At 46.9% G+C, this 26,853-nt stretch overlaps 1 protein-coding gene across 1 annotated transcript; it reads left to right on the top strand.

Annotated features, from left to right (window-relative positions):
* The first annotated feature begins 1,880 nt into the window (after positions 1-1,880).
* On the top strand, positions 1,881-23,127 carry PRPF3 (pre-mRNA processing factor 3). The gene is made up of 17 exons (XM_081173528.1): positions 1,881-2,023; positions 6,102-6,258; positions 7,334-7,464; positions 8,805-8,951; positions 10,629-10,712; positions 11,574-11,797; positions 11,964-12,020; positions 14,849-15,155; positions 16,486-16,652; positions 17,482-17,564; positions 18,587-18,730; positions 19,755-19,854; positions 20,043-20,156; positions 20,862-20,980; positions 21,419-21,502; positions 22,380-22,441; positions 22,777-23,127. Exons 2-17 carry the CDS (start codon positions 6,114-6,116, stop codon positions 22,921-22,923), a joined length of 2,115 nt encoding a protein of 704 aa, XP_081029654.1. The 5' UTR covers positions 1,881-2,023; positions 6,102-6,113; the 3' UTR covers positions 22,924-23,127.
* Positions 23,128-26,853: the final 3,726 nt, after the last annotated feature.

The raw sequence follows: 26,853 nt of genomic DNA on the forward strand, positions 1-26,853 counted from the left end.
GCTGCAGACAGACAGACAGACAGACAGACACACACACACACACACACACACAGCAGCCTTATGCAGAATCAGCTTTGATCAAGCTAGCAGAAGTTTGTGTGCTCTGGAAGCAACTCTAGGAGGTTTCAGACAAGAGTCTTTTTTTCTAGCCCTACCTAGAGATGCTGAGACATGAACCTGGCATCCTCTGCATGCAGAACAGGTTCTTTTCCATTGAACTATGACTCGCTCATGAAATGTTCAGTGGCCTACTTTTAAAAAAAGAAAATTATTTTTTGGGTCATTTTTCATAATAGAAGGGATACAGACATAAGCAAATACAGAATGCAGTAAAAATGATAGTGCAAACAAGAATACAGAAGAAAGGGAGGAGGAAACTGCGGAACAAAGGAGTGTGCAATGCAGCTTGAAACAGCAATTGTATATAAAGAGAAGAAAGAGAGTTAATTTAGTTATCAATAAAACCTCCACATGTTTATCCACAAAATGGGGAACTAGTGGGCTGTGCATCTGGTTTAACATAAGATCTTCTGCCATGTTCTATTTTAGACAAACCATTAAAAACACTCTTTTGGGGTGTCAAATGTCCCCTTCCCTTCCCTTCCCTAGCCATTCCTCCTGTGAAGTGAGTGAGTTGGATTTTTAGTGGGAAGCCACCCTACTGCAGTGAGAAGCACAAAAAGATCGATGCAAAATGGATGGGTTAATGCCACACTCTAGGGGAGAGGAGCGCCAGGGCTGGATCCGGAGAGAGCACCTTGGATGTGATTGTAGAGGTGGTGCTATATATTTGACTCCAGGATGCCTGAATGGTGGCAGCAACTACAAGTGGTACCTCTGGTTACATACTTAATTTGTTCTGGAGGTCCATTCTTAACCTGAAACTGTTCTTAACCTGAAGCACCACTTTAATTAATGGGGCCTCCTGCTGATGCCGTGCTGACGCGCAATTTATGTTCTCATCCTGAAGCAAAGTTCTTAACCCACAGTACTACTTCTGGGTTAGCGGAGTCTGTAACCTGAAGCGTATGTAACCTGAAGCGTATGTAACCCGAGGTACCATTGTACCTGACTTTCCGAAGACATCAGATGGCAGCCCTGTTTAGGGAAGTTTTTAATGTTCGCTGCTTTACTATTCTGCTGGGAGCTGCCCAGTCAGATGGGCGGCATACAAATAATAAAAAAATATTATTGTTATCATTAGCAATCCCACTGGGTGTGAAGCAGCGTCCCAGGCAGCATAAATCACAGCAACCTTTGCCAAATCTGGGCAAGTGGAGTCTAGTGCCATCTCGACAATGTTTTTTTTAGCCTACACTGCAGGGCTTGCATCACGTGCGATTCCACGACGGGGCTGTCATAAGCCCCCATTTACAATATAGGATCAATCAAGGCAATCCATTGTTGTCATTTTATTTATTCGATATATAGCCCACCCTTCCTCCCAAAGGAACCCAAAGGAACTCATCCAGCATGGTTTGCAATTCAGGATCAGCGGCCTACACGGCAGGGCTGTTGTGCGCAATTCGCTATGCAAAACACACAGGGTTGGCGGCGACCTACAGCACCGCAGGGCTGTTTTAAACACGCAGCCGCCTTATTGGCTTATAACGTGTTTTGTAATTTTAAACGCCTCCGGGTTTTATAATGGCTTTTTTTTTTTGGTAGAAATCAGCGGGGAAGGATGGGCGGCTGAGGGCTTAGCCGTCGCCATGGTTACCAACGGGCGGCCCCCGCCGCCACCAGAGACAAAATGGCGTCGGAGGCGGCCCACCCGGAAGTCCCGCCTCCAAACGTGAAGCCTCTCCGTAAGACTTTCGAAACGCGAGGGAACGGCGGGGAGGGAGAATCCCGGCACCTCTATGGTTCGGGGCCACTTCCGTTTCCCGAGCACGCCTTCCGCTTCCGGCCCGAGCGCGCCGACGACGTTCCGTCTCCGTCCGTGGGAGTTCTGTGGCGCGGCCTTTTCCCTTGCCTGGCCGAGGAGGACGAGGAAGAGGGAGGGCCGCCCCTCCGCCGCCCGGTGAGTGAGAGGAGGGCGAGGAAGGAGAAGGGCCGGCAGGGGGCCGCTTGAGAGGATTCGGGGGCCGGCAGGGGGCGTGGCCTTTCCTCTTCGGGGGAGGGGTTGGGGGCCTCCTCTCCCCCTCTCAGGAAGGGGGAGGGGATGCTCTTTTTGGGGTCTGTGGGTCAGGCCGAGGTGGGTTTGCCAGGCTCGCTCCTGGGAGCCCCACAAGCAGGTCCTGAAGGCGGGAGGTCCTCCTTTCTTCCCCAGCATTTTGGGACTCTGTACAGGTAGACTGCTCTGGTAAGTGGAGGCTCCGTCCCCGTTTACACTGGTTCCTTTCAAGAGAACCCCTGCTGGGTCGATCCTGAGGTCCTAAGAACGTCAGACGAGCCCTTCTGCTGGATCAGGCCAAAGGTTTTTGTTTTTATCAAGCCCAGCCTCCTGTTCTCAAAGAGATCAAATGACCCTAAGAACCTAGGAGGTTAAATGGAGTGCCACTGGGCCTGGAAGCTCCATAACAGCATTTGAAGGACCCTACTAGATCAGGCCGGGACGCGGGTGGCGCTGTGGGTTAAACCACAGAGCTTAGGACTTGCCGATCAGAAGGTTGGCGGTTCGAATCCACACGACGGGGTGAGCTCCCGTTGCTCGGTCTCTGCTTCTGCCAAACTAGCAGTTCAAAAGCACATCAAGTGCAAGTAGATAAGTAGGTACCGCTCCGGCAGGAATGTAAACGGTGTTTCCCTGCGCTGCTCTGGTTCGCCAGAAGCGACTTAGTCATGCTGGCCACATGACCCGGAAGCTGTACGCCGGCTCCCTCGGCCAATAAAGCGAGATGAGTGCGCAACCCCAGAGTTGGCCATGACTGGACCTAATGGTCAGGGGTCCCTTCAACTTTACCTTTACTAGATCAGGCCAGAGCCCCCCCCCCATTTAGTCCTGTATCCGGCTCTCACAGTGGCCGACCAGATGCCTCAACAGGAAGCCCCTAAGCAAGCGGATCCTGAGCGCAAGACCAACTATGCCTAGCATAGAGAACTAGTGGACTCCCTGAAGAGTGAAACATTTTTTCTCCTTCCTCTGCCATCCCTTGTCAGCCTGATTATTATTATTTTCTTCCCTTTTCATGGCTTGTTTTCATATTCTGGCATTCAGAGGCATGCTGCTTCTGAACATGGATGTTCCATTGTGCTATTGTATTTATTTTTGTTGTTTACTAAATTTTTATACTGCCTTCATCCAAAGACCACAGGGTGGTTGACAACATAAAAATACGGAATGAGAACACAGAATACATAATAAAACAAAAACAAGCCAATTGTAAACACACTATTGTAGTTTATGCAGACTAGATTAGGGAAGGAAGCTAACAGGCAGTCCAATTCATGGGCCTGCTCTGTCAGAGAAAGAGTTGAATAAGAGAAGAGCCTGGCTGAATCAGACAAAAAGAAAAAGTCTAGAGACCTCTGGAAACCTCGCAAGTTATTGGTCCTCAGAGATAAATTGCCTTTCCACATTGAGCTTCCTCCAACTTCTCCTGCGTGCTAGCTCCTGAGGGAGCCATCCAGGAAAAGAAGGAAAGCAGCCAGCTAAATTCTCTGTTGTGAAGTTCACAAGCAGAGAAGTAAGGAAGGAGTAGTCTCCTCCAGTTGTTTGTCTCCAGCGCTGTGTTTTCAGATATGCTCCCTTTGAACATGGAGGTTCTGTTTCTTATGGCTGCCTTCTTTTCCTCTTGTGAATTCATCCAATTCTTTTCTAAAACGACATCAGGCACAACTGGAATCAGACAGTGGAATTTGCTGCCAAGGAGTGTTGTGGAGTCTCCTTCTTTGGAGGCCTTTAAGCAGAGGCTTGACAACCATATGTCAGGAGTGCTCTGATGGTGTTTCCTGCTTGGCAGGGGGTTGGACTCGATGGCCCTTGTGGTCTCTTCCAATTCTATGATTCTACAACTGTGTCTTGTGGCAATGAATTCCTTTCTAAAAATTGTGCTGTGTGCAGAAATACTTTATTCTCTCAGTGATGAATGGATTTCCAATCAGTTTGAGGCATTGAGATAGGGAGAAAAAACCTACCCTTCACTTCGTCTTCACCATGCATCATTTTATAATCTTCTGTCATGTCTTCTTCCTCCCAGACACCTATTGACAGGAAGTCCTGAATGTCGGCCCTTTTTCATTGGTGAGGAGGTGCCTTTTTGCTCTCCGCTGATCAGTTCGCTTTCCTTTTGCTTGAACCTTTTGCAGTGCTGTAGTATCATTTTTTTAGCAGGCATAATTGGAACTGTGCACAATATTTCACAGGCCACTGTGACTGCATTTAATAATATGGATTTCTATAGGGAATTACGTGCAGGCTTCCAATAAAATAAAGGCACCCTCACCCTGTTGTCTCCTGCATATTCCCATTTATGTTGCAGGCCCCTTCTTGGGTAGGGACCCTCTGTTTTCTGGACCCCAGCCTGTGTTATGCTCTAAAGCTGAGGCTTGCAGATGTCAGATAGGTGGGGATCTAGTTTGTGTTTTTGGTAGAGCTCCCAAGATCCACCAAGAGAGAGGCAAGTTGTAAAATAGTGCCTCAAGGGGAGAAGTCCTATCAACATTCCATGGACATAGCATGCATAGATGCATATAGATCTACATCTGAGGCTACACAACTGATCAGACATTTGAACACCTACATCTCTAAAACTTCACCCAGCAGAGACCTGGCAACCAGGTAATCATATTTTACAGGAACACAAGGGCTGGCAAATGATTTGCACAAGGCCAGCCATGATATATAATTATTGGGTGAAGTTCATTGCACTAATTTAATCATACAATCAACGCAAACCTTTCTGCTCGCCAGAGATACCTCCTTGCCAGAGGGGGAGCCCTGCACACTGTTGCAGGGGTTCTCCTGACTAAGAACTTTGGGGGGGCATTGTGCCAATGGCACTCATTGCTCTGGCTCCTTCTAGTTCAACTATTTAGCTGAATCCCTCTCGTTTATTTTTAACTTGAGATTTTTCTTGCAGTTGTTGAATTGTTGGGAATCAGATCCCGATTTACCTTTTGCCCACCCTTGTTCTAAAGCACATACTGCTGTGATGTATGCTTTGTCACATAGGTAGCAACCTCTCCCCCAACCCTTTACATCTTCAGGTGCCCAGCAAAAACATTCCTCTTCAGCCAGGCCTTTGGCTGATTAATATCTTTTAATATCTTTAAAATATATTTGTGGGGATTATTGTATTGTTTTTGTTTTAACTATTTATATTGTGCTTTTATCCTGTATTTTTATCTTGTGAACTGTCCTGAGATCATCAGTATATAAATTTAATTGATGAAAATAGATAGATAGATAGATAGATAGATAGATAGATAGATAGATAGTCTTCCAGTTCGAAAAGCTTCTTGCTGTACAGCGCAGAGGCTGGGGTAAGGTGGGGGTGCTTCCATTGAAGAAAGGCAAGCCAAAGGCTCCATTGGGCATTCAGAACCGGTTGTGTGATTCTCTGGATCCCAGCTAGATAAAACCCTGGAGAGATCTGACCACTAATCTGATAGCTTAAGCCTAAAAGAAGATATTACAAAGACAGTTTATTTGTTGTATTGTTCAGTACAATCTGGTAACAAATGGCAATGTTCAATCTCATTGGAGTCTGGAGTATTCTTAGGTGTCGCTCAATAAGTAGGAAGTGGATTTTGGGCTGGGAAGAAGAGGATTCCGCCCCCCCCCCTCTGCTGCCATTGGTGGACAGTGAGGGAAGAGGCAGCCTGACAGGCTATGAGAAAGCTACGCTGGCTTATACCCAGCTAACCTATACTCAGAGTAGACCTACTGAAATTGATGGTCCTCAGTTAATTGTGCCCATTAACGCCAATGGGCCTAATTAGTATGGCTAATGTTGAACACAACCCAAATAGTGCTGCTTAGGAATTACATGCCTTCTTTGTTGATGTGTACAAAGTTTGTTGATGTGCACTTTGTTGTGCGTGTACAAAGATACATAAAAGGAGCACAGCTATTCTTTCTAGCGTGAGCGTGACTGGTTTGTGATCACTTTGTGACAGCTTTTTCAAGATGTGCTTTCTTTTCCTGGCCCACTCAGACTCTGCCGAAGATGGCGCTCTCCAAGCGGGAGCTGGATGAGCTGAAGCCATGGGTGGAGAAGACCGTGAAGCGAGTCCTTGGCTTCTCGGAACCCACCGTGGTCACTGCCGCCTTGAACTGCGTTGGGAAGGGGATGGACAAGAAGAAAGCTGCCGGTAGGTCCTTGGAGCCAACTCCTGGGGGCAGAGAATTGAGTTCCTCTGTAGCTTGTTCAATTCTGATTTTATCCTTGCCGACCAACCCCCAAAAACTTCACGCTTTAGTAACTCATCTATATCAACATACAGTGGTTTCTTGGTTTAAGAACAGCTTAGTTTATGAACAACTTGGATTAAGAACGCTGCAAACCCGGAAGTAGGTGTTCCGCTTCCTGTTGAGTGTGTTCAATTTGTAAATTGAGTCCCCCGCTGCTATGGGAAAGCACGCTTTGGTTTAAGAACAGACTTCCGGAACGGATTAAGTTCGTAAACCAAGGTACCGCTGGACAGAGCGATTGTCCATCCAGCCCAGTATGCACTTATGTTTCTCAATGTGTTGTAAGTCACTTTGAGACTTTGGGGTAACAAGCTTAATATATTATGGAAACAATGATAATAATATGATTGGTCTTGAAGATGAGATGGAATCTGCCTAACTTCATGTAGAATCAATTTCCTTAATGGCCTTTTAAAACTTTGGGTGGGTGGCTGCTTAATGAGTTTTGTTTCCCAGTGTTATTTATTTGGTAAAATGGTTTCATGTCTTATTTTATATTTAAATTGTAAGCTTCCTTATGGTGCAGCTAACAAATGAGTAAAAAGCAAGATTGTTGCAGGTGGAGTTCTTTATATTTGCATGCAGTTGCTTCCAGGGACACATCCGCACTGTGCAGCTAAAGCAGTATTGCACCACTTTAACAGTCGCGGCTTCCCCCAAATAATTCTGGGAATTGTAGTTTATAAAGGGTGCTGAGAGTTGTCAGGAGGAGTCCCGCCCATTTCCCTCAGAGAGCTTCAGTTCCCAGAGGAATTGATTGTTAAACCACTGTGGGAATCGTAACTCTGTGACAGCAATAGGGCATTTATTCTAACAACTGTCAGCATACCTTATAAACTACAGTTCCCAGGATTCTTTGGGGATAAGGAAGTCATGGCTGTGTAAAACGGTGTAATAGTGCTTTAAATGAAAAGTGCAGGCGTGGCCTAGATTGCTTATCTCTCTTGCCCCCACCTCGCTCTTCCACCCCCACAGATCACCTGAAGCCTTTTCTGGATGACTCCACTCTGCGGTTTGTGGACAAGCTCTTTGAGGCCGTGGAGGAAGGCCGGAGCTCCCGGCACTCCAAATCCAACAGTGACCGGAACCGGAAGAGGGAGCTGAAGGTAAGATCAACGCTTCATCCTCTTTTGTTATGAAGGCAGCAAGAGTTTCAGATCTGGCTGTGGAGGTGGCAATAACGCCTCGCTGCATTTTCTTCTTCCAGGGAGTGCTGTGTGTTGAAATGCCTAAAAATTCAAGCGAAAAGGCCTTTTTCCTTTATGGCAACAGAAAGTGTGTGCATCTTTCATTCTTTATTGGTCTTCTTCCTACATCTGCCTTCCTCTTCCTCTCAGTCCTTAAATCTTGACTTGTCAGAGATTTTAGGAGACTTTAAAAGCACACATTTCTTTAAAGTACAAATAATTAATTGCTGTGGCCAAGCTGCTTCTCTTGAACTGGTAGGTGTGCCTCAAAGCTCCCTGTTTGGATGAGGAGCCATCCATGTAGGGTTTGGCCCATAATAGCAATGAAGGCAGTTCAGCTAAGGCTTGCAGGCGGTTTGGATTTGTGTATGTATGCATGCTGTGTTTTTGTTTGCAGATCATAGCAGCTTCTTCCCACAATCAACCATGTCCCTTTTCTTGAGACACAGCAGGGAGGAATTTGCTTCCCTTGGCCCAGTGGAGTAAGGAGGACATGGATGGTGCTGTGAGAGACCATGTTCCTTCAGCACAAAAATGCTTTCATTTTGGAGGGTGGGAGGAGGAACATAAAATCTCACGCAGGTTTAGATTAACACTGCTCCATGTGTGGAAGGGTTTCTCTGCTGACAGGAATGCATTTAAAATTGTGTGTGTGTTATATAGATAATAATAACAACAAAATATATTAATGCTTTTATAGCAAAATGCTTCAGTTTTCACATTCTTTGGCTGCTTCTTAGACTGAAGAAAGCAGAAGCTGAAATGTGTTTGCAAAAATGCCTATTTTAAACCACTGTACCAAATGCATATTTTAGTGATTAACTGCATCTTAAAAGTATCCAGAGCATAATCCATTATGATTGGATATGTTAATTGGATGTTTTTTATTGGAAAATTAATAAAAATGACTTAACAAAAACAAAAAAAAAGTATCCAGAACAAACTTTTCAGAAAGTGCTGTGTGAAGCTTTAAAAATCCGTATGTGTGTGTTTAGGACATGGTGTTTCCCCCTTGCAATTTTGCCTGAACTCATGAGGACCAGAAACTTGTTTCACCTGAAAGCAGATGAGGTGCTCAAGAAGCTGTGGGTTGGTTGTTGGTGTGTACAGCCTTTAGCCTGTCGTATGAAGGATAATTCTTTGCTGTGAAAGTTCCACGTGAAGGCTCCACTAGTCACGTGACTACGGCTGGCTTGTGCTTCCTTGGACGTCCAGGTGCTGGTCACTGTCAAAGTTTCCTCTGCCCTCTTTGCTTACAGGATGTCTTTGGGGATGACTCTGAGATTTCCAAGGAATCTTCAGGGGTGAAGAAGCGCCGCATCCCACGCTTCGAAGAAGTGGAGGAGGAGCCCGAGGTGATCCCTGGACCCCCGACTGAAAGCCCCGGGATGCTAACGAAGCTGCAGGTTGGTCTCAGATGAGCAGAGGCAAGGCATGGAGTGCTTGTCTGGGACAGTGATGATGATGATGATGATGATGATGATAATAATAATAATAATAATAATAATAATAATAATAATAAAATTTTATTTATATCCCGCCCTCCCCAGCCAAAGCCAGGCTTAGAGCGGCTAACAGCAATAAAAGTAACACAATCGGCTTGCTGGGATGGCACATCTGTTGAGCCATATCCTCACACAGGCACCAGATGACCTTGGACTATCCTAGCTGCCTCATAGACAGGGTGGATTTGATTTAAATTAAATCAATTTAAATCACTAGTCAGTAAGACTGGATTTAAATCTTTTTTTTTACAGAAAGACTCATTCTTACAGAAAGACTCGTTCTATAATCTTAATATTTACAAGCAGATGAAGGTTTCATTTTTGGAATAATAAATTTCCAGAGTAGTTTTTACGGTTATATAAAAAATTACTGATTTGGCTATACTATTAGAAATACATTGACAGATAATTATGAAATTATTGTGAGGTTTAATAAGTTAACTGTTTATATTTGGACAACTTTTCTGCTTTACTTTACTAGAAGGACAAAACAATCATTTCCTCAATAAGAATTTAAACAATTTATTTAACTAAAACAATAACGTTATAGCATATGTATCCATGTTTGTTAACTGATGTGGTTAACCTTTTTTAAAAAAAACTTAGACTGAGTTTGAGCACACATGAAAAACTTAAAACAAATCCTTATTTCCTGATGAATAGCCTTTGAACTAGCCTTTGAACTAAGTCTTTGTAACTTAAATATAAAACTACCTTTAGAAAGATTTTTCCTCCAAAAGCATTTTATTTAAAAAATCCAATTTAAATAAAAACATTTGATTTAAATAAAAAAAATCTTATTTAAATAAGAAAAAAATCCGATTTTTATTTTTTTAAAAAATCATTGATTTTTATCCACCCTGCTCATAGGGGTGGTGAGGATCAAATGGGCAGGGAGGAAGGGGTTAACCAGATGTGGCATCTCAAGCTCTTTGGCGGAAAGGTAGAATACAAACGTAATCAGTGCGCCTGTGGATTTCCAGCTGTTTGTGGACCAAAAGTTCAGGGGGCCTGGCTTTTTACATGGACACTAGACTGGTGACTGGGAGCGGCCGCCGGGACCACATAACATCATTCCTGAGAGATCTGCATTGGCTCCCATGACGTTTCCGAGCACAATTCAAAGTGTTGGTGCTGACCTTGAAAGCCCTAAACGACCTTGGTCCACTATACCTGAAGGAGGTCTCCACCCCCATCATTCTGCCCGGACACTGAGGTCCAGCGCCGAGGGCCTTCTGGCGGTTCCCTCATTGTGAGAAGTGAGGTTACAGGGAACCAGACAGAGGGCCTTCTTGGTAGTGGCGCCCACCCTGTGGAACACCCTCCCTTCAGATGTGAAGGAAATAAGCAGTTATCCCATCTTTAAAAGACATCTGAAGGCAGCCCTGTTTAGGGACGTTTTTAATATTTAATGCTGTACTGTTTTTAACATTTGATTGGGAGCTGCCCAGAGTGGCTGGGGAGACTCAGCCAGATGGACGGGGTATAAATAATAAATTATTATTATTAAGCTGCGTTATACCAAGACAGGCTGTTGGGGTCCAATTCTAACATCCTCCCCCCTCTTCCCACTTTCAGATCAAGCAGATGATGGAAGCTGCCACACGTCAGATTGAGGAGAGGAAAAAGCAGCTGAGTTTCATCAGTCCGCCTGCCCCACAGGTACAGCCTTGTTGCAGCCTGCACGAGCCATTGCACTGGTGGTTCTGCAGAGCAGAGTCCTTCCTGAGATTTAATTCTTCCAAGGCACATCCATACTTAAGTTTGCGGGCATGAAATACTGAAGCCATGGGAGGGTCCCACTTTGAGCATCGCAGACGGTAGGCACCAAAACCGCTCATCAATACAGACTTGAAATAAAGTGGCGTTTTATGCACTGGCCGCAAAAAAAGATTAGAAAGCGGGAGTTCAATAACATTGCTTTAAGTTCAGAAAAAGGTTTCTGAGCTGTAGAAGCCGGGGGCTGTCTCCCACTAAGTTCCACTAAGAGTAGAATGGACTTCAGTTAGCCGTGTGTTCACTTCAGTGGGTTTACTCTTGAGTAGAACTGTTATCTGCTTATTTACGGCATTTTGATCCTGCTTTCCAGACTGACCTCAGAAAGCGGTTTACACAAGATGATTGCAACCATTTTTAATTCTTTATTTGATTCCTTCTTTGCGGGGGTTTTGTTTTTTTTAAGTTACAGTAGAATGGAAAAAACAACTTGTTGGTTGGGGGGTTACTGCTTCTTCTCCACTCCCCCCACGGCAAGATGGTCCTTCAGATGCCCCTGTGGTGACACTTTGGGGTGGAGGGAGAGGCCACCATGGGAGCTGGAGGGTGACTCGTGCTGGATGCAGCCCAGTGTTCCCACCTTCTCCAGCTTGTGCCTCCCTGTCTGTTTCCCTCTCCTCGCCCCCTTCTTACGGCTTTGCGCCCTATCGCAAGGGAGGCGAGGCTGTATCTCTCTCTCGGAGGACCCCAGAGTCAGCCCTGCCTGCCCGCTGTTCCAGCCAGTGACTCCCCTCTCTCCCTCTGCAGCCGAAAGCCCCGACAACCACCACCCAGCCAGAGCGCCTCCCCATTGGCAACACCATCCAGCCCTCGCAGGCGGCCACCTTCATGAACGACGCCATTGAGAAGGCCCGCAAGGCGGCCGAGCTGCAGGCCCGGATCCAGGCCCAGCTGGCCCTGAAGCCTGGCCTGATCGGCAACACCAACATGGTTGGCTTGGCCAACCTGCACGCCATGGGGATCGCCCCGCCGTGAGTATCGCAACACTCTGCCCAGGGGGGTGGATGGGGGGTGGGATGTGCTTTCGGTTTGCTTGCTTTGTTTGTCTTCTTTTTTTTTCCCTTTCTCGTTTTTATTGGTCTGCAAAGTTGACAAGCCTGATGAAACGCCACTGAATGGTTTTTTCTCATTGGACAGAAATGGATCACATGGGCAGAAATGTCCCATCACACAGGGATTTGCCCCTTGTACACGGTAAGCCAGTAGCAGCCAGCCCTTCCTGGCAAGTGTGACCCAAGAGAAGTGTCTCAGGCAGGGGTGGGGAACCATTGCCAAGTCACATGACCCTCCTGGGGAACTCCCTGGAGGTGGGGTCAGAGGCCAAAGTGGACAGGGCAACGGGTGCGTGATTCTTCCCTTGCCTCAAACAGGAGGCTCCATCCGTCCACCCATCAATGCTACAGATTTCTCCCTCCGGCCCCGATTGAAAATCATATACTCATGTAAATTATGAATATGGAACTGTCAAATTTCATGCCAAAGCCCTCATAGAGGGTGGGTGTGGAGGAGAGCCGGCAAGGGGTGTTTTTCTTGGGGGGAGGGCATGTCCGTGTCCCAAGGAGCAGCTAGCAAGGCCTGGAGGGGCCAGATTTGGTGCCCAGGCCAGAGGTTCCCTACCCCTGTTCTAAAGTGTGGGTGGGCAGACTTCAGACTTGTGAGATCTATTTTGTGATGTTGTTTTTCCTTTTTTTTATTTTTAAATTTTTATTGGGTTTTCCGCTTTTATAAAGACAATACAAACACAACAATAACACAAGACACAAACATGTATAGATTCAGCAGATCCTCTTCTCATAACCTTGTTCCCTGACTTCCCCCCACCCCCCCCTCGTGCATCCCAATTCCCAAGATTATATCAGCAAGTTGGTATTTCTCCTCTTAACCATCTTATTCATTTTGTTGCCTCTTTTCTAATAAAAAAAAAAAATTGATTTTCCTAAGTTGGACTTAAGCTCTCTTCCATCGATTTTTCATTTTGTCTTGAATAAAAGTCATATTAACCAAACATGAAAGTCTTAAGAGTTTTTAAGAATCTCCTCTTCCCTCCCTCCCATCCCCGGTTTTTGTCCCTTCCCAATAAAAATCCAAAGTCAAGATTCTCAGCCTGGGTTCCTCACGTCCGAGGCTTTCAAGTCCCTTTCAGTCCCTCTCCGCCGGTCTCGCTGGTTGTCCTTTATGTCAGTCGTCGAGTCTGGAAAAAGATCTTTCACCATCAAAACATATTCTCTTCCCACAAGGAGATTTGAAAGCAACTGCTGGAGTATTTCCACAAAGCCTGTATCCTCAAAGTCAAAGTCCAAAAGGAGGCCCCAATCATATTTCTTTATTTTAAGTTCCTGTACATATTGTCCCAGAACCTCCTCCTTCTTCTTCTGCATCTTTCGCAGACTTGTGGTAGATATGTTCCCAGAGTCTCCTTGCTTGTGTTCCACAGATGTCAGCTTTTGATTGTTGCTTCCCAAGGTTACTTTCTCTTTTTCTTGTTTAGTCTCTTCCACCTCTGTAGACATTGTTTCCCATTCAGCTGTGGATTCTTTCTCATTCAGGTCCTCAATACAAACAGCAGAGTTGCCTGTTCCCAAGGTCATAATGTTAAGTTGTTTATTCATGGCTAAGCTCTGCTCTTGTAAGGTTCCCACCAATTGAAACATCCTTTCGATTTCCACTAGTAACTTTCCATCCACAGCCATTGTATCCATTGTAGTTTCACAGAATTCCCCCTAGAGGGAATCTGGTTACTTATTAGTTTTTTCTCCAACAGTCCTTTAGCTTGTTATTGTTACTTTGTTTCCAACAATTTTAACTCAATTATAACTCGTCTTAATCCAGAGGGATCTTAAATAGTGATTTTTCCGCTTTAAACTGCCCGTTTGACAGCTTTGACAGCTGTCAAACTCCGCAGCTCTTACACAGGCACAAAGGCAGGACGTTCCCGAGCCCGGGAGGGGGGGTTGTTCAAAACATAAAGAGGGTCTCCAAAACTCCACTCTCCAGCACAAAATTTCCTTTAACTAAATCTTGAAAGTTAGTGTCCTTTTTAACTCACCCCACCAAGGGTAGGCTCTCCAGCTTAGCTCTTATGTCGTTGCTTAGATCGTCTGCAGGGGGGGGGTGCGGACTTCCTTTTAGCACACCCCCCGGTCGTCTCCAATTCAGGGAAGAATTTTTAAAGTCCCAATCCGTCTTACTCACGGGTAATTCTTTCAGTCCAAATTTTCAAGGAAGCAAGTCAGCGCTCTTCAGCCATGGCACACGGCTCCGCTCCGCTGGGGTAGCGGTTTACTCTCAGCACCACGCCACTCTCCGTATCCTCTCCGTAGCCTTTAAAAAGGCTCTTCGTGAATCGGGGAGGGCGCTTAAGGTGCCCACCGAGTCACCAGGTCCTCAGGCATCCGCGCCTGAGGTTTTTGAGGGTCCCCGCGTCGCCGTCGCGGCAGGACCCGTCCCCAGCGGAGCCGATTCCCTCCGGAGCTCGGAGGGAATCCGCCATTAGCTGTTCGCGCCAACCCGGAAGTCCTGTGATGTTGTTTTTCCTAGACCCTCCCCTCCCTCCCCACCCCAGCTGGGTTCAGGTGGAAAAATAGTGGCTTAGAAAGAGGGGTTGGGGCAGAGGACGTGCACTCGAGAGATGCCCCGTTCCATAATTCTAAGGGTATCTTAGCCCAGAAATTTGCTTTTAGAAGCAGAGCTGGGAAATCACAGTCCTTCCACACAAATGCCTTCCCTTGCCCACCTTCAAAGCTTTATTTCAGCAGCGTAGTTGGTGGCGGGGGTGGGGGCGTAGTCGAGAGTCAGAAATCCTACAGATCCTTTCTGTACACAACCCCGACAGGCAAAAAAAAAAAAGGGCCAGGGCTTTCTTTGGGTTTTCTTTATGGGAGGCGGCTTCCCAGAATCCCTTGTTCCGTAGGTTTTATTTCAGACTAAGTGGGCTTGAGACTCTTGCCCCGTTCCCAGTGGGATCAGGGCCGTTGGCCAGGGCTGCTTTGTAACCAGTTTGCCTTGGGGATGTCTTGGCCCAGGAAAGTGGAGCTGAAGGACCAGACCAAGCCGACGCCGCTTATCTTGGACGAGCAAGGCCGCACGGTGGACGCCACCGGCAAGGAGGTGGAGCTGACACACCGCATGCCCACCCTCAAGGCCAACATCCGGGCCGTGAAGAGGGAGCAGTTCAAGCAGCAGCTGAAGGAGAAGCCCTCCGAGGACATGGAGTCCAACACATACTTCGACCCCCGGGTCTACATCACCCCGGCCCAGCGGCCGAAGCGGACCTTCAAGTTCCACGACAAGGGCAAATTCGAAAAAATCGCCCAGAGGTTGCGGACGAAGGTACAGCACTTTCCTTCTAGCAAGCAGACGTAACCCTCTCACCCAACATCCTGGGAAGGGGCATCATAGAGAGCGGGAGCAGGGTATAGATAGGAAGAGCCGGCAGGATCTGGCCAAAGGGGCCCTGCATTCTTTAGCAGGAGTGGTGTCCTCCGCACTGATGCCTGAAGGAAACTCGTAAGCAGGACCCCAGTGCAAGAGCCAGTCTCCCCTCCTGTTGTTTCTAGCAACTGGTGTTCAGAAGGATCACTGCCTCTGAGCACGGAAGGAACATAGGAATCTGCCTTATAAAGTGGTACCTCTGGTTGTGAACGGGATCTGTTACGGAGCCCCATTCGCAACATGAGCAGAACGCAACCCGCTTCTGCGCATGTGCGCCACGTCATTTTGAGCGTCTGCACATGCGCGAGCGGCAAAACCCGGAAGTAGCCCTTTCCGGTACTTCCAGGTCGCCACAGGACGCAACCTGAAAAGATTTAACCAGAAGCAAACGTAACAAGAGGTATGACTGTACAGTGGTACCTCGGGTTAAGTACTTAATTCATTCCGGAGGTCTGTTCTTAACCTGAAACTGTTTTTAACCTGAAGCACCACTTTAGCTAATGGGGCCTCCTGCTGCTGCTGAAGCAAAGTTCTTAACCCGAGGTACTATTTCTGGGTTAGCGGAGTCTGTAACCTGAAGCGTATATAACCCGAGGTACCACTGTACTGAGGTGTTTCACACACACGATGCCTTTGAAGCATATTCGAGGCACATTTCTCTCTCTCAAAGAATTCTGGGCATTGTAGTTTATCCCTCGCAAATTTACAATTCCCAGCAACCCCTTGGCAAATTAATTACAAGTCAAAACTTGTAGAAAGGGGCAGAGAAGCAAGTCTGTAAGCAGGAGCTCAGCACAAGCAGACGCTTTCCTCCTGTCCTGGGAAGGCAAAGTGTGAGTCACAGTCAACCCATGTATATAGATAGCATGGTACTCTTGCTTGCTTGCTCTTAAGGAAAATATATTTCTTAGGGAGCGGGGAGCAGAATATCCTCCTTAAAAACAACCTAAAATAAATAACTATATTAAACTTCATAAAGGCTCCCTTGAATGCTCACCTGCTGGCAGTGCGTATTCGCTGCAGGTGAGCAGACAAATGGTTTTTTATCAGGCTGATGCTGGCGAGGGCTGGATCAGGCCCACTGCACTGGGGGCCTTTGACTTCTCCAGAAACACCCTTGCCATGGATACTCAGAGGGAACTGGCGCTTCTGGGGCAGTTTGTATTTTGAATTAGGCGTTTTATTTCTCTTCCATGCACCTTCCTGAAAACCCTTTTGTCTCCCTCAGGCCCAGTTGGAAAAGCTCCAGGCCGAGATTTCTCAAGCTGCCAAGAAGACCGGAATCCACACCTCGACCAAATTGGCCCTTATCACCCCCAAAAAGGAGCTGAAGGAAGGGGACACCCCCGAGGTGGAATGGTGGGACTCCTACATCATACCCAATGGCATCGATTTGTGAGTTGCTCTGCCTTTCAGCTCTTAAATCTCTGGGCTAGAAATAATTCTGGAGTGAGTGCACCCTTCTTGCTGCCTGCTGAATTTCTTTCCTGAATTTGTAAGACCACATTTCTTCAAAGAACTGAAGGCATTCAGTTTTTAAGTGTAGGGGGCGGACGGATCTGTAGCCATCCAAATGTTCCAATACTCCAGTACTCAGCATGGCCAGCGGTTAGGGGATGGTGGGAGTTGTAGTCCCACAAATTCCAGTGTGCTACAGATTCCTCTGTCTCTGCTGTAGAGCAGGGATGGGGAGCCCTTGGCTCATGGGCCAAATTAAGTGTGCTAGGCCACGGCTGTTTTAAGTTGCACAGGCTCGCCCGGCGTCCTGTGACATCAGGAATAGAGCAGGTGAAGCCCTTGTTGTCCAGGAGCGCTCAGGAGAGCTCTTCATTTCTTTCCAGCAGGGCCTGCTGTTTAAATTTGGCACCAGGTGCCAGCCCTGCTGAGATGGTTCCCAAATTGGAGCTGTCCACTGGACTTAATCCATGTCGGCAGCCAGGCTAATAGAACACAACGCAGCACAGCAGCATAGTTACCTTGGGCGTTTGATGGGGGGAAATCAAGTCAGGGGCCTTTAGCTCCCAAGCTAGCTATTCTGAGGAGGCAGCTGGGGCACTGCCATGGAGAGGGTTTTCCTAGATGAGCACTTAGCCCTCCTAACCCTCCACGCCTCAGCTCCTTGCAGCAGGCATAAGCAGTGTGAGGATCAGAATAGGTTAAGAATAGGAGCACCCTCCTCTTGAGGCGTCACCCGCAACTGTGCAAATTCTCCTTCCCGCTTCAGAAAAGCCGCCGATTCGCTTAAAAAAGAGGACTATTTTGGCATCACGAACCTAGTGGAGCACCCAGCTCAGCTAAACCCTCCAGGTGAGCACACTCCATCTCTTTGCTTCTGCATCGGGGGGAGAGCGGAATCCGTAGAGACAAGAAGATTGGAAGCAGGACAGATGGGTGCAGAGCCCAAACCCTGCTCCATTCCCCTTAACCCCCACCCTTTCTGTCCCCAGGGAATGGAGAGCTTGGTGAGTCTGAAAGCCCCAGATCATTTTATTTATTTAGGGGTGTTTGTGCGCTGCCTACTAACCACAGTTCTCGAGGTAGCTTGCAATACGTTTTAAACACAGTGAAATAGGAAATGATCCAAAAGGCAGCACAACAGGGGAAAGCTGTGGGTGTGATGTTCGCCTGATGCTCCAATTTCCTTGCTTAGGATTGACTGATTTAGTAGCTAGGTGTCAACCCCACACAGGGCATGACCTTCCTCACCGGGCTGCTACTGCTGCTGTATCTCACAATCCACCCACAACCAGTGCAGGAAGCTCTGTGAGAGCAAAGATCTTATCTGCCTCGCCCCCAGTCTTCAGATCAGTAGTCTTTGAGGAACTGAACAGTATGGGGAATGTGTGGATATTGGGAAAGGGGGTCTAACCTTTTTGAAAAAAGAAGGCTCCTATAATATCACAGGCACAATACTCAATATTTCAATATTCCGCACTTTAATCTTTGTTGGAAGCCACCCAGAGTGGCTGGGGAAACCCAGCCAGATGGGTGGGGTACAAATAATAAATTATTATTATTATTCCCAGACACCAAACAGTCTAAAAATCACATAGAATGAAGCACACACAAAGGTGTGGGAGGGAATAAGCTTTCTGCCAAAGCTTTCTTCTGCTGCTACGAGTATAATGTGTTTATTTTCATGTTTTAAAAAGTGATGTAAGCCACTCGGAGACGTTTAAGTGAGCAACACGTCTAAGTAATTATAACGGAGGTGGGAAGGAACAAGCTTGGTGGGTGAGCCCCATTCTAAAAGGAGAAAACCCTGCTTGTCTCTGACTATGTTTCTGCTTTGTTCTCCTTGTGATGTGTGTGTCCCACCCCAACCCCAGTGGACAGTGACATGCCGGTGACCCTGGGGGTCTACCTCACCAAAAAAGAGCAGAAGAAACTACGGCGCCAGACCCGGAGGGAAGCGCAGAAGGAGTTGCAGGAGAAAGTGAGGTTAGGCCTCATGCCGCCTCCTGAACCAAAAGGTAGGGATTTTTGTAGTGGACAGGTGGGGCTTCTGTTGAGAGAGAGAAAAAAAAACCCCTGAAACTTGAAGTTAGAATTCTAACGCATAATACTAGAACTCAGGATGGGGGCTATCCAGTGATGCTGAATGTGGGAAAGACAAAATGGAAGACTTAATCACACAGCACCTCATTAAACTCTGAAACCAGTTCCCACGAGATACAGGCATGGTGGTCACCCGGGGTCAGCAGACTTTTCAGCAGGGGGCCGGTCCACTGTCCCTCAGACCTTTTGGGGGGCCGGACTATATTTTGAATAATAATAATAATAATAATTACTATTATTATTATTTATACCTTGCCCTCCCTGACCAGAGCTGGGCTCAGGGCGACTAACACCAGTAAAATTACAATAAAAACATAATAGGGGAGGGGGGAAAACAACCATTTAAAATACAGGTTAAAAATACAATTTAAAATGCAGCCTCATTTTAATAATAGCCCATAAATCAAAACAATAAGGGGAGGGAAACGTAAGGGTCAGACTGAGTCCAAACCAAAGGCCAGGCGGAACAGCTCTGTCTTGCAGGCCCTGTGGAAAGATGAACGAATTCCTATGCCCCACAAATAAGCCAGAGATGCATTTTAAATAAAAACACACATTCTACTCATGTAAAAACAGGCTGATTCCTGGACTGTCCGCGGGCCGGATTTAGAAGGCGATTGGGCCAGATCTGGACCCCGGGCCTTAGTTTGCCTACCCATGGTGGTCACCAACTTGGATGACTTGAAAAGAGGAGCCACAGTGGCGATGTTCTGCCTTCACTGTCAGAGGCAACATGCTTCTGAATGCCAGTTGCTGGAAATGGTGGGATGAGAGAGGTGCTGTTGCTCTCAGATCCTTCCCGTTTTGGCGTCTGGGTGGCCACTGTGGAAACAGGGTGCTGGACTAGATGGGCCCCTTTGGCTCGATCCAGCTGCCCCAGGGCTGTTTTTCCGTTCTCAACTTCTGCTCTCAATGCCGTCGGTGTTTCTCCCTCTGCAGTACGAATCTCAAACCTGATGCGTGTTCTGGGAACGGAAGCCGTTCAGGACCCAACCAAAGTAGAGGCTCATGTTCGTGCACAGATGGCCAAGAGGCAAAAGTAAGGTTGATGCTGATTTCTTTGCCGTGTGTGCGTGCATGTGTTTGTGTGTGCGTGCACATAAATTGGCACCATCCCGACCCAGTTCTCTGTCCTTGCTGATGCATCATCACACAGGAGTCTTTTATTTCAAAAATACAGCAACGATAGCAGAGAAAGTAAATGCATATATAATCTTGCTTCCCCAGAGCTCACGAAGAGGCGAACGCTGCACGGAAGCTCACCGTGGAACAGAGGAAAGCCAAGAAGGTTAAAAAGCTGAAAGAGGATATTTCACAGGGGGTCCACGTAGCTGTCTATAGGTGAGTCTTCTCCATCCCCAGAGGCAAAGGCCTCTCTGTGGCCTTTGCCCACGCCTTCTTCGCATCCCTGTCCCCCCACACCCAGAGGAAAGCTTTTAAAGAGAAAAGCTTTAACGCGTTTTTCTTCCCTCTCTCCAAAATTCCAAATGAATTTTGGAAACAGGTTGGTACAGAAATATCGGGAATTGTGGGTAGGAAGGTGGGAATATCTAAATTAACGGTTCTTATTAGTCTGAGTAGCACCGAGTTAAAAACAAAAGAGGAATGTAAATGGGTAAAATTGATGGTAACTGCAGCCAGACAGGTTATAGCGAGTAATTGGAAAAATGCAAAAGAGTCGGGTGAATCAATGGAGGAAAAAACTGAATAATATTATAATTTTAGAATATCTAACTGTGAAGATACACAGAATGAAAGGGTTTAAGGTCAGTAAGAAAGAGGAGGATTGGTTTGAGAAGATACTGAATTATTTGGATAGGTTTGAACAATTTGGGGCAATTAAAATGTTGAAAGTTAAATAAACCTTGTGGGTGGAGGGGTGTTAACGTATATTAAATTGTACATATGGTTGATTTGAATATGTTATTATTGATTATGTATACCCATTGTATCAGCCGCCTGGGGGGCTTCACTGTTTGTGTTTTGGTTGTTGGTTAAAAAAAATAAACATTTTAAACATCTCTTTCCTCTCTCTCTCTCTCTCAGAGTCCGGAATCTAAGCAATCCGGCAAAGAAATTCAAAATTGAAGCGAACGCCGGCCAGCTGTACCTAACAGGAGTTGTGGTTTTACACAAAGATGTCAATGTGGTGGTGGTAGAAGGAGGTGAGGCGGGCGAGGATGGGTTGGGCTTGGTTTACGTGTTCTGGGACGTGGGTTCCTACACTGGAATCGCTCGGCAGCAGAACAAGGCCTGCTTCATGCAGCCCCAGCTTAGCGCATGGAATTCCTCGCTGCAGGATAGTTCTTTGCAGTGGGGAGCTCTTATCAAAGGATGTTCTCCAGAGAACCTGTGGGGCTTGCAGGAGGGTGTGTGGGTTGGAGGTGCAGCATGGCTTTCCAAGACTCCGTTCTCCCACCCAAGCCTTTCACGGAGCATTTTTTCCAACCCTCTTGTTCAAAATGTGCTCGAAGGAATGTGGGCTATCCTGCCGCTTTATTAGAACCTTTCTCAATAACGTAACAACGCCGCTTTTTTGGCTGACTGCCCACACTCCCTTCAGAATTAAAATGGCCCTCGGTGATCTTTCTCTTCCCTCCTAGGCCCTAAAGCACAGAAAAAATTCAAACGGCTCATGTTGCATCGAATAAAGTGGGATGAGCAGACATCAAATACAAAAGGAGACGGTAAGGACACACATAACCCACCCCACTCGCATAACCCTCTTATGCCCAGCATAAGGGAGTACAGTATTTATTCTAAATGGTGTTTTAAAATAAATCAGGTGCTATAAGAAATCTGCAGAGATAGCGCAGGATAGTACGCACCCTGGAAACGATCTCTTTCAGCTTCTTCCTTCTGGAAGAAGGTATAGGGTGATAAAGACTAGGGCTAGCTGCCTGAGAAACAGTTTCTACGCAAATGCAATTCTGGTTCTAAACGCATCATAAGGAGTCTCTATAGTATATTGCATTTTAAAATGGGGTTTCAGAGTTTTTAGGGGTTTTTGAATGTTTTATGTAGATTTTCAATTTCATTGTTCTGTGTGGGACAATGACAATAAATATCTCGTATATAATTGCGGTTCCACTCTCTCAGTTGACAACACATCAAAACTCTAAGCACTTATCAGAGCCTTTTAAAAAAACCAATAGCCACAAGGCCTTTTGATCAGAGGAGAGTGCTATTAATGGCTCCCAGGCATGATGACTGTGTTCTGCTTCCATGGTCAGAAGCAGCAAGGCTTCTGTATAACCACGGGAGGGGTGAAGAGGGCTCTTGCGTTTGGGTCCCGCCTTTGGGCTTCCCATTGCGGCATCTGATTGGCCACTGTGAGAACAGGATGCTGGAGTAGACGGCCCATTGGCCCAGTCCAGCAGGCTCTTCTCTTGTACTAGCTGATTTTTGGAATCTCCTTACCAAACAGAGGTCCCAGTCTGATGCATGCAGCACTTGAGAAAAAGCCCTCCTTCAGGCTGGTAGTCCAATAGTGTTCAGCTTTAAGCACAGCCTTCTCTCTCTCCCTCCCACCCCACCCCCCCCCCCCGGTTTTCCTTTCTTCAGATGACGACGAATCCGACGAGGAGTCTGTGAAAAAGTCAAACAAATGTTCTCTGGTTTGGGAGGTAAGTATCCACTTAAATCCCTGGGTCTTTGCACTTTGTTTTCTGGGCCACTCTGAAATTGTTGGACCCCACTCTTCCAATATCTTGCCTGTATCTCCCCACCCACCCACTGCAACAGCCACCAGACTGTTTGTGAAAAGATACCGAACCTATTCTTGGGATTGCCAGCCTCCTCCCTAGAACTCTGTTTTGTTTGGAGGGTCTTCCTGGTTAAACGAGTTTAAGCTTCAAGTGTTTACTTCCTGGTCCACAGCGCTAAGCACGTTAGTGGCCTTTTTTCTTTTCTTTTAACTCCTAAACCCAATTCCACCCCCTCTTGTCTTTCCCCCCCTCAGGGCACAGCAAAGGAGCGCAGCTTCGGGGAGATGAAATTCAAGCAGTGCCCCACCGAGAACATGGCACGGGAGCACTTTAAAAAGCACGGAGCAGAGCACTACTGGGACCTGGCTCTGAGCGAGTCCGTATTAGAATCCACAGACTAAAGGGCCCCCCCTCTCTCTCTTGGCTTTTTGTGGTGTTCAGTTTGGAGAGTGAGAACTCAGCCGAGACTTTGGCCTTGGAGGTTCCTGCCCCCCCCCCCGCCATCCAAGCGCCCCCCCTCCCCAAGCCCACTTTCTCCCTCAAGTTCCCTGCAGTGTGACAGCATACAATTAAAAGAAATATTTTTAAAAAACAGAGCAAAACTACCTAGGGGTTTTTCTGTTTTCGTTTTGGACTGAAACAGTTCGTGGATCTTGACGTGCGCTCTTTTTAGCTTCCTTGTCATGCTTTCTGGAAACAATCCGACTTGGAGGCCGTGGAGAAAGCGTCGAAAGAAATCCGTACGCCGGCCAGGTCTTCTCTTTTCCAAATCCATCGTCCTCCTAACCACACGCAGCTCTTTGGTTTTTTCGTTCTTCTTTTTTTGCCAGTTCAGTAGGTTTGTTTGGACATTAGGCAAGTCAGCCAGGCACCTCCGTCATGGGGAGAAAGGAGCACTTGTGGGGTCACCGACTTTGATGGACGTTAAGAGGGCAGATCGCAGCGTTGGAAACTTGTACAGCAGATTTTAGGAGCTGGGGATTTAGCCCGCATCCTACATTTACATAATAAACTTTTTTTTTTCTTTGGTAAGAAGTTAAAAGCAAAAAAAAAAAAAAAAAAGGAAAACCCAACCATGTTTCTTTACCTGTTTCTTTTGAGCAAGTCTGCTGACTGTGCATTAAACAAAGTGGTTATGATTTCAAGGCTTGGCATGACCGAAGACCAGCTGCATTGTGGGTAGCAGCTGAAAGTGTCGTCCTGCTGGATCAGACAAAGGGTCCCATCTCATCATTGATCTTGCTTACCGCAGGTCACGTCTACACATTTAAAACACATGTCTTTCTCCAAAGAATCCTGGGAACTGTAGTTTATGGCTCTCAAGGCTACAGTTCTCAGCATCCACAACAATCCACAATTCTCAGGATTCTTTGAGGAGCGAGGAGCCATATACGGTACTTCAAACGTGTTTTTGTTGTTGTTCCATAAATATGTCCCACCTTGCCTCCAAGGAGCTCAAGGTGGTGGACATAATTCTCATTTTGTCCTCACAAAAACCCTGTGAGGTAGCCTAGGCTGAGAGTGAGTGGTCTCCTGCATCCTAGTCCAACCCACTCACTAACCCATGGGTGGGCAAACTAAGGCCCGGGGGCCGGATCCGGCCCAAACACCTTCTAAATTTTGCCCAAGGATGGTCTGGGAATCATCGTGTTTTTACATGAGTAGAATGTGTGCTTTTATTTAAAATGCATCTCTGGGTTATTTGTAGGGCATAGGAATTTGTTCATTTTTTTCCCTTTCCAAAATATAGTCCGGCCCCCCACAAGGTCTGAGGGACAGTGGACCGGCCCCCAGCTGAAAAAGTTTGCTGACCCCTGCAACTCCACACTGGTGTGGATGTCAGCCTAGGGCCTTGTCAAATACAGTGGTACCTCGGGTTACATACGCTTCAGGTTACAGACTCCGCTAACCCAAAAATAGTGCTTCAGGTTAAGAACTGTGCTTCAGGATAAGAACAGAAATCGTGCTGCGGCGGCAGCAGGAGGCCCCATTAGCTGAAGTGGTACCTCAGGTTAAGAACAGTTTCAGGTTAAGAACGGACCTCCAGAACGAATTAAGTACTTAACCTGAGGTACCACTGTATCTCTGGGAAGCCCCCCCCCCCCAGCCTTTCACCAGGAACCATTGATCATGCTTGTTGGGGCTGGTGGGAGTTGGAATCCATCGATATCAGGTGGGCCACAGGCCAGCCATTCTTATGCTAATTTTTTGCTTTCAATAAATGTGCTCTAGAAGCAGCATTTTTCACATTTCAGCACCGCCCTTCAATTTAAGGATAGGAGAGCCTGCGGGATCAAGCCAGAGGGGGCCCATCTACTCCCAGCCTCCTGTTCTCAGAGTGGCCAGCCCAATGTATTGGGGTTTGGGACTAGAGTCTGTATCTGTTCCATACAAAATAGAAGGTGCCACATCATTCCCAGCTTGCCGCTCTGCAGAGGAAAGTAGGTGAAGTTAAATTTTGGGGCAAAGTAGCTTGATACCTTAGGACCGGCTATTGCATTGTGAATTGTGGTGTCCAGGGCTGTGCCTTCAGAAATTCTTATAAATGGCGTTGTGTCTATGTCCCGCTGTGATCCTTGGTGTCACGATAAGGATGTTAAATTCACATTCGCTTACTTAGGTCCTTTAACTTCAGTGGTTTTATTAGGGATGAGATACACTTGGGTCTAGAGGTGGTATCAGTCCCTTTGAAGCAATATTAAGTTCCGTGCAGGGTTGTGAGGGTGAAGCAGAACTGTGCTGTGATTTGGTAGAAATGTGTAAACTCCAGGTGAGGGCTCTGGAAAACGAAGGATCCCAGCGATGGCAGAGGACTTCTTTGTTCCTGTAAAGTTGGTTAGGTCTGGTCTAGAGGCAATCTTTCAGAAAGCTGTCCACTAGCCAGGATTTTATCTCAGGACAACAAAAGTATGAATGCTTTTAGGGGATGCTTTTATGCTTCCTTTCTAAACTACTTTGGGTTTTGCTTCCCCTTGCAGCACATGTTCAGAACTGCTTTTCATTTTTAAAAATTCTTATTTCTGCAGCAGCCTCTGAATCCTTTTGGAACTGATGGGAGTTGCAGTCTAAAGAAGTTGGAGGGCGCAAGGTTCACAAAGACTGTTCCAGAGGAGTAATCTTTAACCTTTTCAGAACCAGCCTTTAATCATGCATCTGGGGACCCATTCCTTAATTTTTTTACCATATATTTGAACGGTGGTAGTGCTCCTGTTGCGACTCGCCTTGAATCAATCGGGCTGTGACCCTGTAAGGGGTCCTGACACACCACTTGAAGGCCAGAGATCAGAGGTGACAACTTGTGAGGGAGATTTGTGTGTGTGTGTGTGTGTGTGTGTGTGTGCATGCACGCTTGCATGCGATGTCACACATGTGACATCCCAATGTCTTGCCAGAACGTTGGAGGAGCCAGGGGGCAGAGCTGGACGTGGCTTCAGTGGCCAATGGCTCCTGCTGCTGTCACCACCGGTGGGGGCCTACTTTTCTTGGAGGTGTAGAAGCTGGCCATTGAAGCTACACTCTGCTAGGCTCCGGGCTTGGCTCCTTTTTGGACCTTGGGGGGCTGTGAAATAATAATGGGGCAGTGAAAAATGTTGGGCCCCTTGAATTTTCAAAATTCATGAACTATAAACGTTGATGAGGGTGGAAACCAGAAAAGAGCTCTCAAGGGGATATATATTGATGTAGAGCTGGAAATATTTAAATTTATGGTATTAAGGGTTTTTTAAACATTTTAAAAAATAAATTTATTTATTCATTGTATTTATACATCACCAAAGGCGATTTACTGTTTTAAATGATACCAGTATGTAAAATGGGGGAGTAGAAATAGAAACCTTGGCTTATCCCCCAGTGAATGCTGGGAACTGGCCCATGGAATTATGGGAGTGTTGCCAAGTTGGTGCGCAAAGGCTTCTGGGAAGTGACTGTGAGCCGACTCACATTTTACTTATGCTGCACATCGGCTTCGCGCTATCGAGAGGGAGTTTTGGTTGGCGCGCGTTGCGCATGCGCCGCTGGGGCTTCGGGCCCGCGCACTGGGCATGCGCACGCGCTTTTGAGTATTAACGTTGCGTGTAAAGCGGACCCCCTCCCTTGCTATATATAAAATGGCGGTTTGTCGAAGCCTGTCGTAGCAACGGCGTTCAAAGCGTCGCTGAGCCTTTAAACTGGACGACGGCGACGGTTTAAATCGCCCTTCGCCTCACGGTCGAAAGGGGGCGGGGCACTCAACCCTGAAAGGAGTCGCTGCTGCCCTCTTTGGCTCCTCCGCCTCTCGCGTCCCATTGGCTGCGTCGCGCCGCCGCTGCCTCCTCATTGGGCTTTCTCAGCTC

The sequence above is a fragment of the Podarcis bocagei genome (genome assembly GCF_964188305.1).
Source record: "Podarcis bocagei genome assembly, chromosome: 16".
Taxonomy (NCBI): Eukaryota; Metazoa; Chordata; class Lepidosauria; order Squamata; family Lacertidae; genus Podarcis; species Podarcis bocagei.